Here is a 12,962-nt window from a genome sequence, read left to right on the forward strand (position 1 = left end):
GAATGTAGATCTGAAGATTACTTCTTGTTTGCTGTTTTAATTGCTGTTAATAGCTTTACGTAGGTTCTTGGCATCTTTTTTATACCGAGAGCTTTTTTGATTAGAAGCCGTTTCACAAATTCTTGCAAGAAGCATTTCAAACATAAATAAAACGATTTCACAATTCTGAGCAACTTTATCTCTCCATGTGTTCTTGTTTTCTCTCTCCTCTCGCTCGCTTTTCTTACATCTCTCTCTAGCTCTCTTTTTTTTAAATCTCTCTCTCGCTCTCTTTTTTTAAATCTCATTGTGGCTCTCTTTCTCTCTATCTGGCTCTTTTTCCAACAAAAACTAACATAACAAATCGGTGAATGGTAAATCGTTTGTTAATTTATTAATTCTTTGTTTTCGTTGCCATGCGACCATTTAATCGAACAAAAATCACAGTTATTTCGCTCTCGTGTAAAATCAGTGAGAGCAAGAGTGCGCACATGCGCAAGGTATAACTATAAGGGTACGCATTCCGCTTGCCTAAGCCTGCGCATGATAGCACATATTATATACGGTGGTCCCGTCGGACCACTACAAAAATTCTCGCTGCATAATCTGAAATAAATATCGGTATGTGCGCAGTCAAGGGTTAATATTTGTGTACACATTCACCCACACACAGCCTTTCCCTAAAACGATCGATCAGGCAGCCGACGGAACCTAACGGAACTGTAATATACATATGTAATTGCATCATGACTGGTGCCCGATTGTGAGTGAGTTGTCCCTTCCCCTTACTATACCTACCTTGCTAAACAAAATATATATAAATGGTCGCGCAGAGAGCAGATTTTTTTGTTTCTGCTCTCCCGTTTCGGTTTTCGCGTAAAATTATTGTTAACTTTACATATTTAATTAGTATAGCTTTAGAAGTGTTGACATATTGTCAATATTATTAGTGTGTCTGCCCGTGCAGTCGGACGGTTATAGTTTTTGCCTTGTACAAAGAAAAGTCGGGGCGCAGTTCATTGTTCATTGTTGGTGCGTTGTTGGCAGCTCTGCCAAAAGCAACAAACGGTAAAATTCTCACAGTCATTGCACTAACGGCACAAACCAAACTGACTGCAGCTGACCTCGACCTAGGCAATTTTCGCATACAAATTTTGTTGTTGCCGGCAAATTAGAATTGATTTTCGTAACCCGTTTCCGACTGCAGTAGACTGTGATCGCCGCCCTACTATAGTATATAGTACAGAGAGAGAGAGGGAGACAGGTGCTTGAATTCCCTTGTTCCCCTGTATTCTTTCGCTCCCTCAGCCGTAACGGTAAACGGCCCTGTGTAGAACAAATCAAGAATACGAATATTATGAACCGCACCAGAAGGAAAGTCGTCCGCCCAAAGAATCCCTACACCAAAGCGAACTGCTTTTCACAATGGACTTTCTGGTAAGTGTTTATCTATAACCATACTAGCGGCTTCATCGTGTTCACCCCCCCATCATTAGTCAGTCATGTGCACATTATTTACGGTTAATTTTTGTACTGTGACTGCCTGTGCGTATCCACATTAAGTGTGTTTAGCACGTGTTGTACCATATTGTAGTGACCAATATGCCGCCCCTGCTTATCTCTCCGCCTTCATCATAGTATAAATAACACAGTGAAGCCTTATCTGATGGCTAGACCCGACACTTTCTCTGCTAGAGGCCCATCTGATTGCTAACCCCAACATATTCGATTGAGATAAGAGCATAGAAGCAGAAGAAAATTAGCCACTAAATTTAATGAGAATTAGAACTAACATCCATTAAATTGGAAACGACAATTTTATTAAATGCCATTGTTGGACACCAAGGTTACATTGCTATCTGGCCGCAATATTGTACATATGTGTATGTATGTACAACATAGTATGTATGAACACTGTACGCTTGCAAATTAAAGGCAGCTGTGGCAGCGATTTGTTGATATTTCAATGTAAGCTGATAACAAACTTTAAATGTTTTCATTACGAATAGCTAGTACAGCCCACAGCCTCTCAGCAGACACGATAGACCAGTCGTGTACTGAATTGAGCTGAATTGTATTTCATTAATAAAGACTCTTAACGATCCCACAGTGAAGCCTCGCATTGGTCAACCCGGCTCATGATGGAAATGATTTCTTCAAATTATATTTCCACCCTGAAAGTCTCCACTGAATTGAAAAACATATTGCACATATTGTATTGTTAATCAAACAATGTACATACATAAGGGATTTCTTCGTAGCCAACCATCACGAGAATGCTTTTTTCCCCCCTTCAATAGCTACTCTGCTCTAAAGACGTATATTTTTATCACATTGTGTTGCCAAGGAAGGTCATTGCATACCAACTTGAAGCCGGAGACTCCGTTTAGTATTTCCCAAAGTTATCTTAGAAAAGCCCCCCACTTAGCGACTATCACATGGCATTAATGAAGGGGCTTCGGGAACTCTATTAAAGCATCATCATACAATAATTAACAGATAGCCACTGTTATAGTAATAAAATTGTAATCTCTGCGCACATTTTCAGGTGGATGCGGGATCTGTTCAAGCGAGGCCTGCAGGGTCCACTCACGGACGAGGAACTGTACCAGCACAGAAAGACGCTGGACAGCGAGCGGGTGACCAACAAGTTCAGCGAGTTGTGGGCGGACGAGAAGAAGCGGAGCAATCCCAGTGTGGTGCGCATGATACTGCGTGCATATGGAATGCTATTCATTCCCTTGGGCCTGGCCTTCTCGGTCGCTGAGTCGTGCTGCAAGTAGGTAGCAATCACCCTCCAGCGGATTAGCTAATTCTCCAAATTCCCAAAAATTTCTTGCAGATCGCTTATGCCCCTGTTTCTTGGTGGGCTGGTGGGCTACTTTGCCACGAATCAAACCACGGTCACCAAAGAGACGGCGTATATGTACGCGCTGGGAATTGTGATTTGCATGCTGGTACCTGTGATAACATTCCATCCCTTCATATTCTACATCTTCCAAGTGGGAACAAAGCTGCGGCTCGCTCTCTCCGGTCTCATCTATCGGAAGTGCCTGCAGGTTTCAAAGAGCAGCAGCAACGATGGACTGCGCGCCAGGGCCATCAACATTCTGTCCAATGATTTGGGGCGCTTCGATGTGGCTCTGTGCTTCCTGCACGATACGTGGAAGGGGCCACTGGAATCGCTGCTGATTGGCTACCTCATGTACCGCGAGATTGGTCTGTCCGCTGTGATAGGCGTGTCCTTCATGCTCAGCTTTATTCCACTACAGGCGTGGGCGGCCAAGAAAGCAGCCTATTACCGACAGATGACTGCCGAGAGGACAGATATGCGCGTGAAGCTGATGAACGAGATCATCCAGGGCATACAGGTGATCAAGATGTATGCCTGGGAAAGAAGTTTTGCCCGCGTGGTGGCTGAGGTACGCCTAAAGGAAGTGAAAGCCATTCGGGGCACCGCCTACATCCATGCGGCGCTTGGATGCACCTCCATGATATCACCACTATCTGTGTTCCTAGCCCTGTGCTCATATGTCTACTTCGGAGATGCGTTAACTGCTCAAAAGGTTTACACCGTGTCATCCTACTTCAACATGTTAAATGACTCGATGGTCCACTTCTGGCCGTTATCTATCACCTTCATTGCGGAGGCCTTGGTTTCGGCACGACGCTGCAAGGAATTCCTGCTGGACGGGGATAGAGCCGAGGTGCCCATCAACCTGGAGGCCAATCAGCAACAGACAAAGACCAAGCGAACGCTCACCAAGACGGACATCCAACAAAATGTGGAGCTGAACGGCTCGCTTCTGTCCAATGGTCTACCGCAGCATAGCCGCCTCAGGGATTACAATCCGGAAGCGTCAAAGAAATGCGTGATCCTAAAGAATGTGTCAGCTTCATGGGATACTAGCGATGGACAACCAAGTTGCGCCATCGAGAACTTCAGTACGGACATACAGGATCAGACTCTTGCTGCAGTTGTCGGACCCGTGGGCGCCGGGAAATCAAGCTTCCTAAATGTACTCCTAGGTGAAGTGGGCATCGACAAGGGCGAAGCTCTGGTCCATGGAAAGGTCTCTTATGCCTCCCAGGAGCCCTGGGTCTTTGAGGGAACCATCCGCGATAACATTGTGTTCGTGGAGGACTACAATGAACGAAGATACAAGAAGGTTGTGAAGGCCTGTGGCCTGGAACGCGATATGGAGCTACTTTCGAGGGGTGACCTGACGGTGGTCGGCGAGCGAGGTGTTAGTCTCAGTGGTGGACAAAAGGCCAGAGTGAGTCTGGCTCGTGCTGTCTACCGCAAGGCGGATATATACCTCCTGGACGATCCCCTATCCGCCGTGGACACTCACGTGGGAAAGCACATCTTCGATCGCTGCATACGAGACTTTCTGTCCAACAAAATACGCATTCTGGTGACACACCAAGTGCAGTATTTGTTCGATGTCGAGCACTTGCTGCTAATGGGATCGGGCAAGATTGTGGCACAGGGCAGCTATCAGGAGCTTCAGCGCTCTCGTCAGTTCCAGTTCCTGGAGCAGACGCATGATGAGAGCGGCATTGACACGCACAGCGTTAGCAGCTATGTGTCCCGCAGCGACTCGGAGAAGAGTTTGGAACACCATCCGCACAATCGGCCGCTTCTGCGTCCCGATGAACAAGTGGAGGAGCTAAACCAGGAACAGCAGTCTGTGGGTTCCGTAAAGCTACACGTCTACGCCTCATACTTGAAGGCACTGGAGAGTACCTTTCTCCTGGGCCTGATTGTGACGCTGTTCGTCTGCGCCAGAGTCATGCTTACCGGTGTTGATTACTTCCTGTCGCGATGGTAAGTGTCTTTGTAACAATATCTAAAAGCCCGAACTAAAATTGAATTTAACCATTCCACAGGGTCATTTGGGAAGAGAAAATTGCCGCTAATGCAACCGAAGCAACATTATTAAGTGACACGGATCTGGTGCCTGCAAATGATACACTGCCCCTTAATGCCACCGACTCGGTGGCAACGCCTTTTAATGGCAGTATTGAGGCCAGCGTTCGCCAAGAACTTGTCCTCTTCTATGCCATCATACTGGGCGCAACGATGATTGTCTACTTAATACGCACATTTGGGTTCTTTAAGATGTGTCTGCGCATCTCTCTGCACCTACATGACCGACTGTTCCGCGGCATTACCCGTGCCACCATGTACTTCTTCAACACGAACTCTTCGGGGCGCATTTTGAATCGCTTCTCCAAGGATATTCGCACGGTGGACACGGATTTGCCGCACACGCTTTTGGATTGCTTGGCCTTCGTCATTGATGTCTCTGGCGTGCTGATCATCGTGGCCATTGCCAACTATTGGCTTCTGGTGCCCGCTTTCTTTCTTGTTGTGATCCTTGGCTGTATTCGCTATCTCTATGTGAATACAAGTCGCAGTGTAAAGCGTCTGGAGTCCATATGTAAGTAAATGTCACTAACAAATCAGTATGAATACAAAGTTAATCCTGTTGTCCTTCCTTACAGCTCGCAGTCCAGTCTTTTCGTTGACCAATCAAACCTTCCAAGGGCTTACCACCATACGCGCTTTGGGGGCACAGAGCGCCTTAGAGTTAGAGTTTCACGAATACCAAAACGCCAACACATCGGCCTGGTTCCTCTTCCTGTCGTGCACACGTGCATTTGCCTTGTGGTCGGATCTACTATGCATCGCCTACATGACCGCTGTGACCTTTAGCTTCCTGCTTCTGCGCAATGACTTTGACAGCGGAGATGTGGGATTGGCTATATTGCACTCCACCACGATGACGGGAATGTGCCAGTGGGGAATGCGACAGACAGCCGAGTTGGAGAACCAAATGACCAGCGTGGAGCGAGTGATCGAGTACACAGAGCAGCCATCGGAGCCGCCACTAGAGACCGCGGAAAAGTTTAAACCAAAAACCGAGTGGCCCAACAAGGGGCGCATTGAGTTTATCAACTTTAAGCTGCGCTACTCGCCAAAGGAGGAAACTGTGCTCAGGAATCTGAATTTCACCATTGAGTCGCAGGAAAAGATTGGAATTGTGGGTCGTACTGGTGCCGGAAAATCATCCATCATACAGTCGATCTTCCGTCTGGCCTGCAACGAGGGCATGATCCGCATCGACGACATTGATATCGAGCACATGGGATTGCATGATCTGCGCAGTCGCATTTCGATTATACCCCAGGATCCAGTTCTGTTTTCAGGCACATTGCGTTATAATCTCGATCCCAAAGATGAGCGCTCAGATGAGGAAATGTGGAAAGCTCTGGGAGATGTAGAGCTCCGCTCCTACGTATCCACATTAATTGGTGGACTCAACTGTCGCATGTACGACGGCGGCTCCAACTTTAGCGTGGGCCAGAGGCAGTTGGTATGTTTGGCGCGAGCCATTTTGAGGCACAACAAAATTCTCATCATGGACGAGGCCACAGCTAATGTTGATCCAGAGTAAGGTTAATATAAATATGATAGCGAATGCGTTCTTATTCTGAATATCTTACAGAACGGACAAGCTGATACAGCAGACAATCCGCTCCAAGTTTGCACACTGTACGGTGCTGACAATTGCCCATCGTTTGCACACCGTGATGGATAGCGATCGTGTGCTGGTCATGGATGCGGGCGAGGCCCGTGAACTGGGACATCCCTACGAGCTGCTTCAGCGACCAGGGGGCTATCTGCGCCAACTTGTAGATAATACTGGAGCGGCCACAGCATTTGCACTAAAGCAATCGGCCGAGCAGAGCTATAGCAAGCAGCTGCTTGGCGATGACACTGCCACCGACGACCTCAACATCACACTGGCTCTGCAAGAGCAGACTGAGTAACAAAAAACACGCACTCTTCGCAATTACTTCAACACACAAAATCTGCTTAAGGATTATAGCATAAGAACTAAAAGTATTATGTACATAGCAGAGTTGTACTTAAAGTTACCGAACTACTTATTGCCTTGTACTTAGGAGATATGATATGTGTAGTGTATGCCGTGTAAGCCTTATTTAATACTACGAATTTATGTATGTATCGTATATGTTCCACTTACTAGTAGTAAGTACTGTACTACCCATTAATCGTGTTATGTACTAGTATGTTTTGTACACCATGTGTTCTTCTATTGGCAAACCAATATAAAGCAATTCGCATTCGCCGCGTGCACTAATCGATAGCAAAATTCAATCAAATTAAGACAAAACGAAAGTGTTAAATAAGGTACTTTTAAAAAATATAGGTAGCTAATGTAATATAGAATATGTATTACAAAATTCGTACTTATCACAATTCGTACAATCTCAACAAAGTGCCTGAAAATTACCCAAACGGAACAATTAATGAAGCCACTTAATCAGTTCAATTTGTCGATGGGGTCGGGGAAATATCTTTGATCGTGAATCCAAATGATTCATGCAACTATGTTCGGGTACATTACGTAGTGGGGATCGATAAGGATGAACCTTTCGAAGCTCCAATTAAAATAGTCAATTGCTAAAAAGTGTAATCAGAATAAGTCAACATGGTAACCAATGATGATGATAAGATACAAGAATCGAACAAGTGGTCAATGAGCTGGAGCTCCTCCCTGCTCCACTCCACACCACCTGCTCTCCCAATCGGGATGCCCCGATTCCCGCCGTGCCGTCAAAACTTTCGTAAACAACAGTAAAACACACTTAGCCAAAATGTTAGCGGTTGCTGCGTCCGCCTCGCTGATGCGTTGCTGTCACCCGGCATTAAGATAAAACAGTGCTCCCTGATAGGACGGGCCACAAGCGGATCATTGATTTATAACGATGATTCCCTAGCACGTCGCCAGTGGTTGGTTAAAATTCAAATGTCTGGGCGGGCAGGAATTCAGTGGCGAGCAGAGCGGCACGAGCACCGCACGCGAATGTCTTCCGTGGTAATTTGTGTGTGAACTGTGTCAAGGATCCATGTGATAATATTAAATGTAGAATGAACTCGGTACATGAGCAACGAAAGCCGAATCCGGTCCTAAAGGCCAATTTCCTCTCAAAATGGTTTTTTATGTGAGTCATGTGAATATTTCCGTTAATCTGTTGACAGTGTGTTGAAGGAGAAAGAATCCTTCAGATTGTACATGTGTGGTGAAATCAAATTTAATTTCATTGAAATAATTTCAAAATTTCCACGTACTTGATGTCCTGCTGATAAGATAGAGCTAAAGAATGCCTCCGATCCAGATTTATGGCCAGTCTAGCCTTGGCCATAATTTCGAATTTATAACGCGAGTGGACTCGCTTTTCAAGTGCGATAAAAATAACCCACGACAGGCAGGCGACACCTGTCACCGTCCATCATTAGCCCCCCACCTGACCTGAGTGTTCGTGTTCTCTCTTCCAGCTGGACACGCGAGCTTCTCGCAAAGGGAATGCGACAGAGTGTAGAGCCAAAGGATCTGTATGCTCCCGTACCCAACCTCGACAGTCCCAAGGTTTCGCACCATCTCCTCGGTCATTGGGAGAAGGAGCTGAAGCGCCCCAAGCCCAGCGTTTTGCGTATGGTCTTTCGGGCGTACGGTTGGGGCTTTGTGCCCGTCAGTATAATCTACTCACTGCTGGCCATCGTTGTGCAGTACGTATTTACCACTGGGGACAACTTTTTTGTTTGTTAATGACATCCTCTTTGTTACTGTTCATAGCACTTTGCAGCCATTGCTGCTGGGCGGCCTGGTCTCCTTTTTCTCGGAGAGCACCGATGACATATCCAAGAAATCGGCATACTTGTATGCCATGGGCGTTGTCCTGTGTTCCCTGGTTTCGGGTCTCTTCTACCACCCCTTTATGAACTATCTCTTCACAGTGGGCTCCCGCGTGCGACTGGCCTGCGCTGGACTCGTCTATAGGAAGTGCCTAAGGGTTTCGGTGGCTGCGGACAACAGCGGCATGAGCGGCTATGCTATAGCCCTAATGGCGACCGATCTGCCGCAGTTCAACGAGGCCTTCTACTTTCTCCATGAGCTGTGGCGCGGACCGCTGGAGGGATTGGTGTTTGGCTACATCATCTACCAGTTAATTGGCTGGCCTGCGCTCGTGGGACTGGCAACCATCATCGTGTTCATTCCACTGCAAGCTTGGGCTGCTCGGGCGACCGCCCGGTTCAAGCGCAGATCGGCGGAGTTTGGTGATGAACGAGTGAAGCTGATGAATGAAATCATTACGGCCATGCAGCTGATCAAGATGTACGCATGGGAGAAGTCGTTTGCCAAGCTGATCGGCCGTGTCAGAAAGAAGGAGATGGGTTCCATACGCGGATCCATGTATATCTATGCGGCCCTCCAGTGCACAGGAATGATATCGAAGCTGTCCCTCTTCCTGTCCCTTGTCAGCTTTGTCTTCACTGGGAACATTGTCACCTCGCAAAAGGTCTTCATAGTTTCCAGCTACTACGACCACCTCAGCGAGTCTCTGCTGCATCTCTGGCCACTGGCCATCAACATTTGGGCCGAGACTTTTGTCGTTGCCGGTCGCGTGGTGGACTTTCTGCTCCAGCACGAAGACCCCGCCGATGGCGGCATCGATAACTTCAAGGATGTGGATGAGGACGTGGACCACGGAAACTTCTTTGGCCGCATGCACAATCCCCGTGCCATACACAAGAGCGTCACCGTACAGAAGTTGACTGCCAGCTGGGACCAGGCGAAGCAGGAGAAACGACAACGCCACATGGATGACATCAGCTTCCAGGCCACGGAGCAGCAGTTCGTGGGTATTGTCGGCACTGTTGGCTCCGGCAAGAGTACCCTTCTACAGGCACTGCTGGGAGAGCTGGACATCCTCAGCGGCAAAGTGGAGGTCAACGGTGTTCTCAGCTATGCCGCCCAGGAGCCCTGGCTGAACCGCTGCAGCCTCCGCGACAATATCCTCTTCATGGAGGCATTCGACGAGCAGCGCTACAACGAAGTGCTGCGCGTCTGTCTTCTGGACAAGGACATCGAGGAGCTGCCCGCTGGAGATGCTACCACTGTGGGTGAGGGAGGAGCCAGCCTCAGTGGGGGCCAGAAGGCTAGGGTTAGTCTTGCGCGTGCCGTTTACCGCAAGGCCGATATCTATCTACTGGATGATCCCCTCTCCGCAGTGGACTCGCATGTGAGTAAAATGCTCCTCGATCGCTGCCTCAACGAGTTTCTCAGCGACAAGATCCGCATCCTGGTCACGCATCGTGTTCAGCTGCTGAAGCATGTCGATCACTTGGTGCTACTAGAGGGTGGCCGAGCCTCCATTCAGGGTCAGTACGATGCACTGAAGAAGCTCATCCGGTTCCGTATGTCGGTGGCCAACGACAGTGAGGTGGCCAAGCTGCGTGCCGTGCGCACTGACAGCATCTTCGAGGAGACGCAGCCCAGGGAACCCCTGACCCAGCAGCAGCAAGTCGATCTGGATCGAAGGGAGCAGCAGTACAAGGAGCAGCAGCTACGGGGATCGGTCAAATGGTCCACGTACAAGGCTTACCTGGGAGTACTGGGAATTCCTTCTGTGGTGGTGCTCATCCTCATACTCTTCATAGTGGCACGCGCCTCAGAGGCCACCATGGATATTTTTCTGTCCAAATGGTAAGTAGATCTCTTTTCGGCGAGAATGTAATCCAATTTTGAATCTTTTTTCAGGGCCACGTGGGAAGAGACGGAGCCCAATCAGCACGAGCCCATCCCGCAGTATCACAAAACCCGAATGCGTCTGGTCACGCTCTACCTGATTTTGATCCTGACCACCCTGATCTTATATGTTCTCCGAACCTTTGGCTTCTTCATGATGTGTCTGCGCATCTCGTTGCGCATCCACAACTACCTCTTCCAGGGCATAATCCGTGCCAGCATGCAGTTCTTTACGCTGGCAACATCCGGGCGTATACTTAACCGTTTCTCAAGCGACATCCTGTCCATTGATGTCACTCTGCCGCAATCGATGATGGACTCCATTGAGTTCTTTGTAGATGCCTTGGCCGTCCTCACTGTGGTTAGCACTGCCAACACATGGCTGCTCATTGCGGCCGTAATTGTGATGTCACTGCTGTATCTCTGCCGCTGCCTGTACATTGGAGCCAGCCGGAGCCTGAAGCGCATCGAGACCATATGTAAGTAGGCCTTCGCCCTAACCATGTAAAACACTAATCTGGTTATGTGCTTCACAGCCCGCAGTCCCCTTTACTCTCACATGAATGCCACTTTTAAAGGACTCACCACCATTCGTGCCTTCAACGCCACTAAGCGCCTGGAGCGGGATTTTCATAGCTTACAGAATGAGAATACTTCGGCCCTGTACCTATTTGTGAGCGTAAACAGGGCGTTCGCCTTTTGGACGGACCTTATCTGCGTGCTGTACATCCTGGCGGTGACTTTCAGCTTCTTGCTGTTTGATGGAAAGGAGCACGGCTACTACAGCGGCGATGTGGGATTGGCCATCACCCAGTCAATGAAGCTGGTACTTATGTGCCAGTGGGGAATGCGGCAGACGGTGGAGCTGGAGAATCAGATGACCAGCGTGGAGCGGGTGATGGAGTATGTAAACATACCCTCGGAGCCGGCCTACGAGACGCCGGAGTCGGTGAATTTGCCAGCCAGGTGGCCCAGTGCTGGTCAGGTGCATTTCCAGGAACTGCGTCTGCGCTACAGCGATCATGGGCCGTATGTCCTCAAGGGACTTAGCTTCACCATCCATCCTAAGGAGAAGATTGGTATCGTGGGTCGCACGGCCGCCGGCAAGTCCTCCATTGTGCAGGCTCTCTTCCGACTGGCTCCCATCGACGGCATCATTGAGATTGATGGCTACGAGACATCCACTCTGGGGCTCCACGATTTGCGCAGTCGCATGTCCATCATTCCTCAGGATCCTGTCTTATTCTCGGGAACACTGCGCTACAACCTCGATCCGTTTGAGCAGAAAACGGACGAGCAATTGTGGCAGGCACTGGAAGCCGTCAAGCTCAAGCAGTTCTTTGCGGACATGAAGGGAGGCCTGAGCTGCCGTCTCCACGATAGCGGTGCGAACTTCAGCATGGGTCAGAGGCAGCTGGTCTGCCTTGCCCGGGCCATACTTCGCCAGAATCAAATACTCATCATGGACGAGGCCACGGCCAATGTGGATCCAGAGTAAGTAATCCAAGCCCGATTGGTTATCTTCATGTATTGATTTTCCCGTTCTTGGTAGGACTGACAAGCTCATCCAAGAGGCTATACAAACCAAGTTTGAGCAATGCACCGTGCTGACCATCGCCCATCGCCTGCACACGGTGATGGATAATGATCGCGTGCTGGTCATGGATGTGGGCCATGTTGTGGAGCTAGGGCATCCTCACGAGCTACTCCAGCGTCGAAACGGGCACCTCCATCGATTCGTGGAAAAGACCGGAGTGGGCACCGCTCAGCATCTGCGCCACCTGGCCGAGCAGAGCTACCGCAAGCGGGTGCTGGGCAAAAGGACTCGAAACTCCAAAGATGTGCCTGAGCACGGCTACCATGGCACCACTCTCTAAAAGACTGCATCGTAAAATACTACTTCATAGGCATAGAATAATGTACTCGAACGCAAGTGTCGATTGTTTTGTTCTGTAAGGTATGGTAATATAGTTTTTATTATAGTGAACTGATCTTTAAATATATATTTTATATATGTATATATTTATATATGTACTTCATAATATATACGTTACTTAGTTGATTCAACTCTTTCGTTTCGTTTGCCTTTCTTGAAGTTGAAAAAAAGCAGTTTATCTTCATGCAGTTGCGTATGTAACGTAACTGTACCATTCTCTATGTCAGCTATATGTATGTCTTTGCTACTCGTACTGTCTGGCTTTGATTCGCTCTCTATAACTACGATCCTTTGCTAGTTTACTTTTATTTTTGTCTTGTTTCTTTTCTGGTTAGTCACAAGTCACATGAGAAATCGAAATGTTTAACTATACTCGTATAATATGTACGTTTTGCTTCTTTTCTAGACTTAGAGATTTAGTT

At 48.2% G+C, this 12,962-nt stretch overlaps 2 protein-coding genes across 2 annotated transcripts; both read left to right on the plus strand.

Moving 5' to 3' along the window:
• Nucleotides 1-824: 824 nt before the first annotated feature.
• Nucleotides 825-7,306, plus strand: LOC117583658 (multidrug resistance-associated protein 4). Its single transcript, XM_034272121.1, has 6 exons — nt 825-1,416; nt 2,528-2,758; nt 2,822-4,810; nt 4,873-5,426; nt 5,491-6,439; nt 6,495-7,306. The coding sequence occupies exons 1-6, from the start codon at nt 1,337-1,339 to the stop codon at nt 6,817-6,819; spliced, it is 4,128 nt and encodes a 1,375-aa protein (XP_034128012.1). The 5' UTR covers nt 825-1,336; the 3' UTR covers nt 6,820-7,306.
• Nucleotides 7,307-7,766: 460 nt separating this feature from the next.
• LOC117583660 (probable multidrug resistance-associated protein lethal(2)03659) lies at nt 7,767-12,930 on the plus strand. The gene is made up of 6 exons (XM_034272122.1): nt 7,767-8,019; nt 8,354-8,584; nt 8,652-10,562; nt 10,617-11,083; nt 11,141-12,098; nt 12,157-12,930. The coding sequence occupies exons 1-6, from the start codon at nt 7,946-7,948 to the stop codon at nt 12,479-12,481; spliced, it is 3,966 nt and encodes a 1,321-aa protein (XP_034128013.1). The 5' UTR covers nt 7,767-7,945; the 3' UTR covers nt 12,482-12,930.
• Nucleotides 12,931-12,962: the final 32 nt, after the last annotated feature.

Source organism: Drosophila guanche, unplaced genomic scaffold, assembly GCF_900245975.1.
Source record: "Drosophila guanche unplaced genomic scaffold, DGUA_6, whole genome shotgun sequence".
NCBI classification, from domain to species: domain Eukaryota; kingdom Metazoa; phylum Arthropoda; class Insecta; order Diptera; family Drosophilidae; genus Drosophila; species Drosophila guanche.

Excerpts from the sequence above, each read along its gene's own strand:
- LOC117583658 (XM_034272121.1), top strand. The coding sequence starts at position 1,337 with ATGAACCGCACCAGAAGGAAAGTCGTCCGCCCAAAGAATCCCTACACC. Across the intron at positions 5,427-5,490 it reads AAAGCGTCTGGAGTCCATAT|CTCGCAGTCCAGTCTTTTCG; the intron begins GTAAGTAAATGT and ends CCTTCCTTACAG. Across the intron at positions 6,440-6,494 it reads ACAGCTAATGTTGATCCAGA|AACGGACAAGCTGATACAGC; the intron begins GTAAGGTTAATA and ends AATATCTTACAG.
- LOC117583660 (XM_034272122.1), top strand. The coding sequence starts at position 7,946 with ATGAACTCGGTACATGAGCAACGAAAGCCGAATCCGGTCCTAAAGGCC. Across the intron at positions 8,020-8,353 it reads CTCTCAAAATGGTTTTTTAT|CTGGACACGCGAGCTTCTCG; the intron begins GTGAGTCATGTG and ends TCTCTCTTCCAG. Across the intron at positions 11,084-11,140 it reads GAAGCGCATCGAGACCATAT|CCCGCAGTCCCCTTTACTCT; the intron begins GTAAGTAGGCCT and ends TGTGCTTCACAG.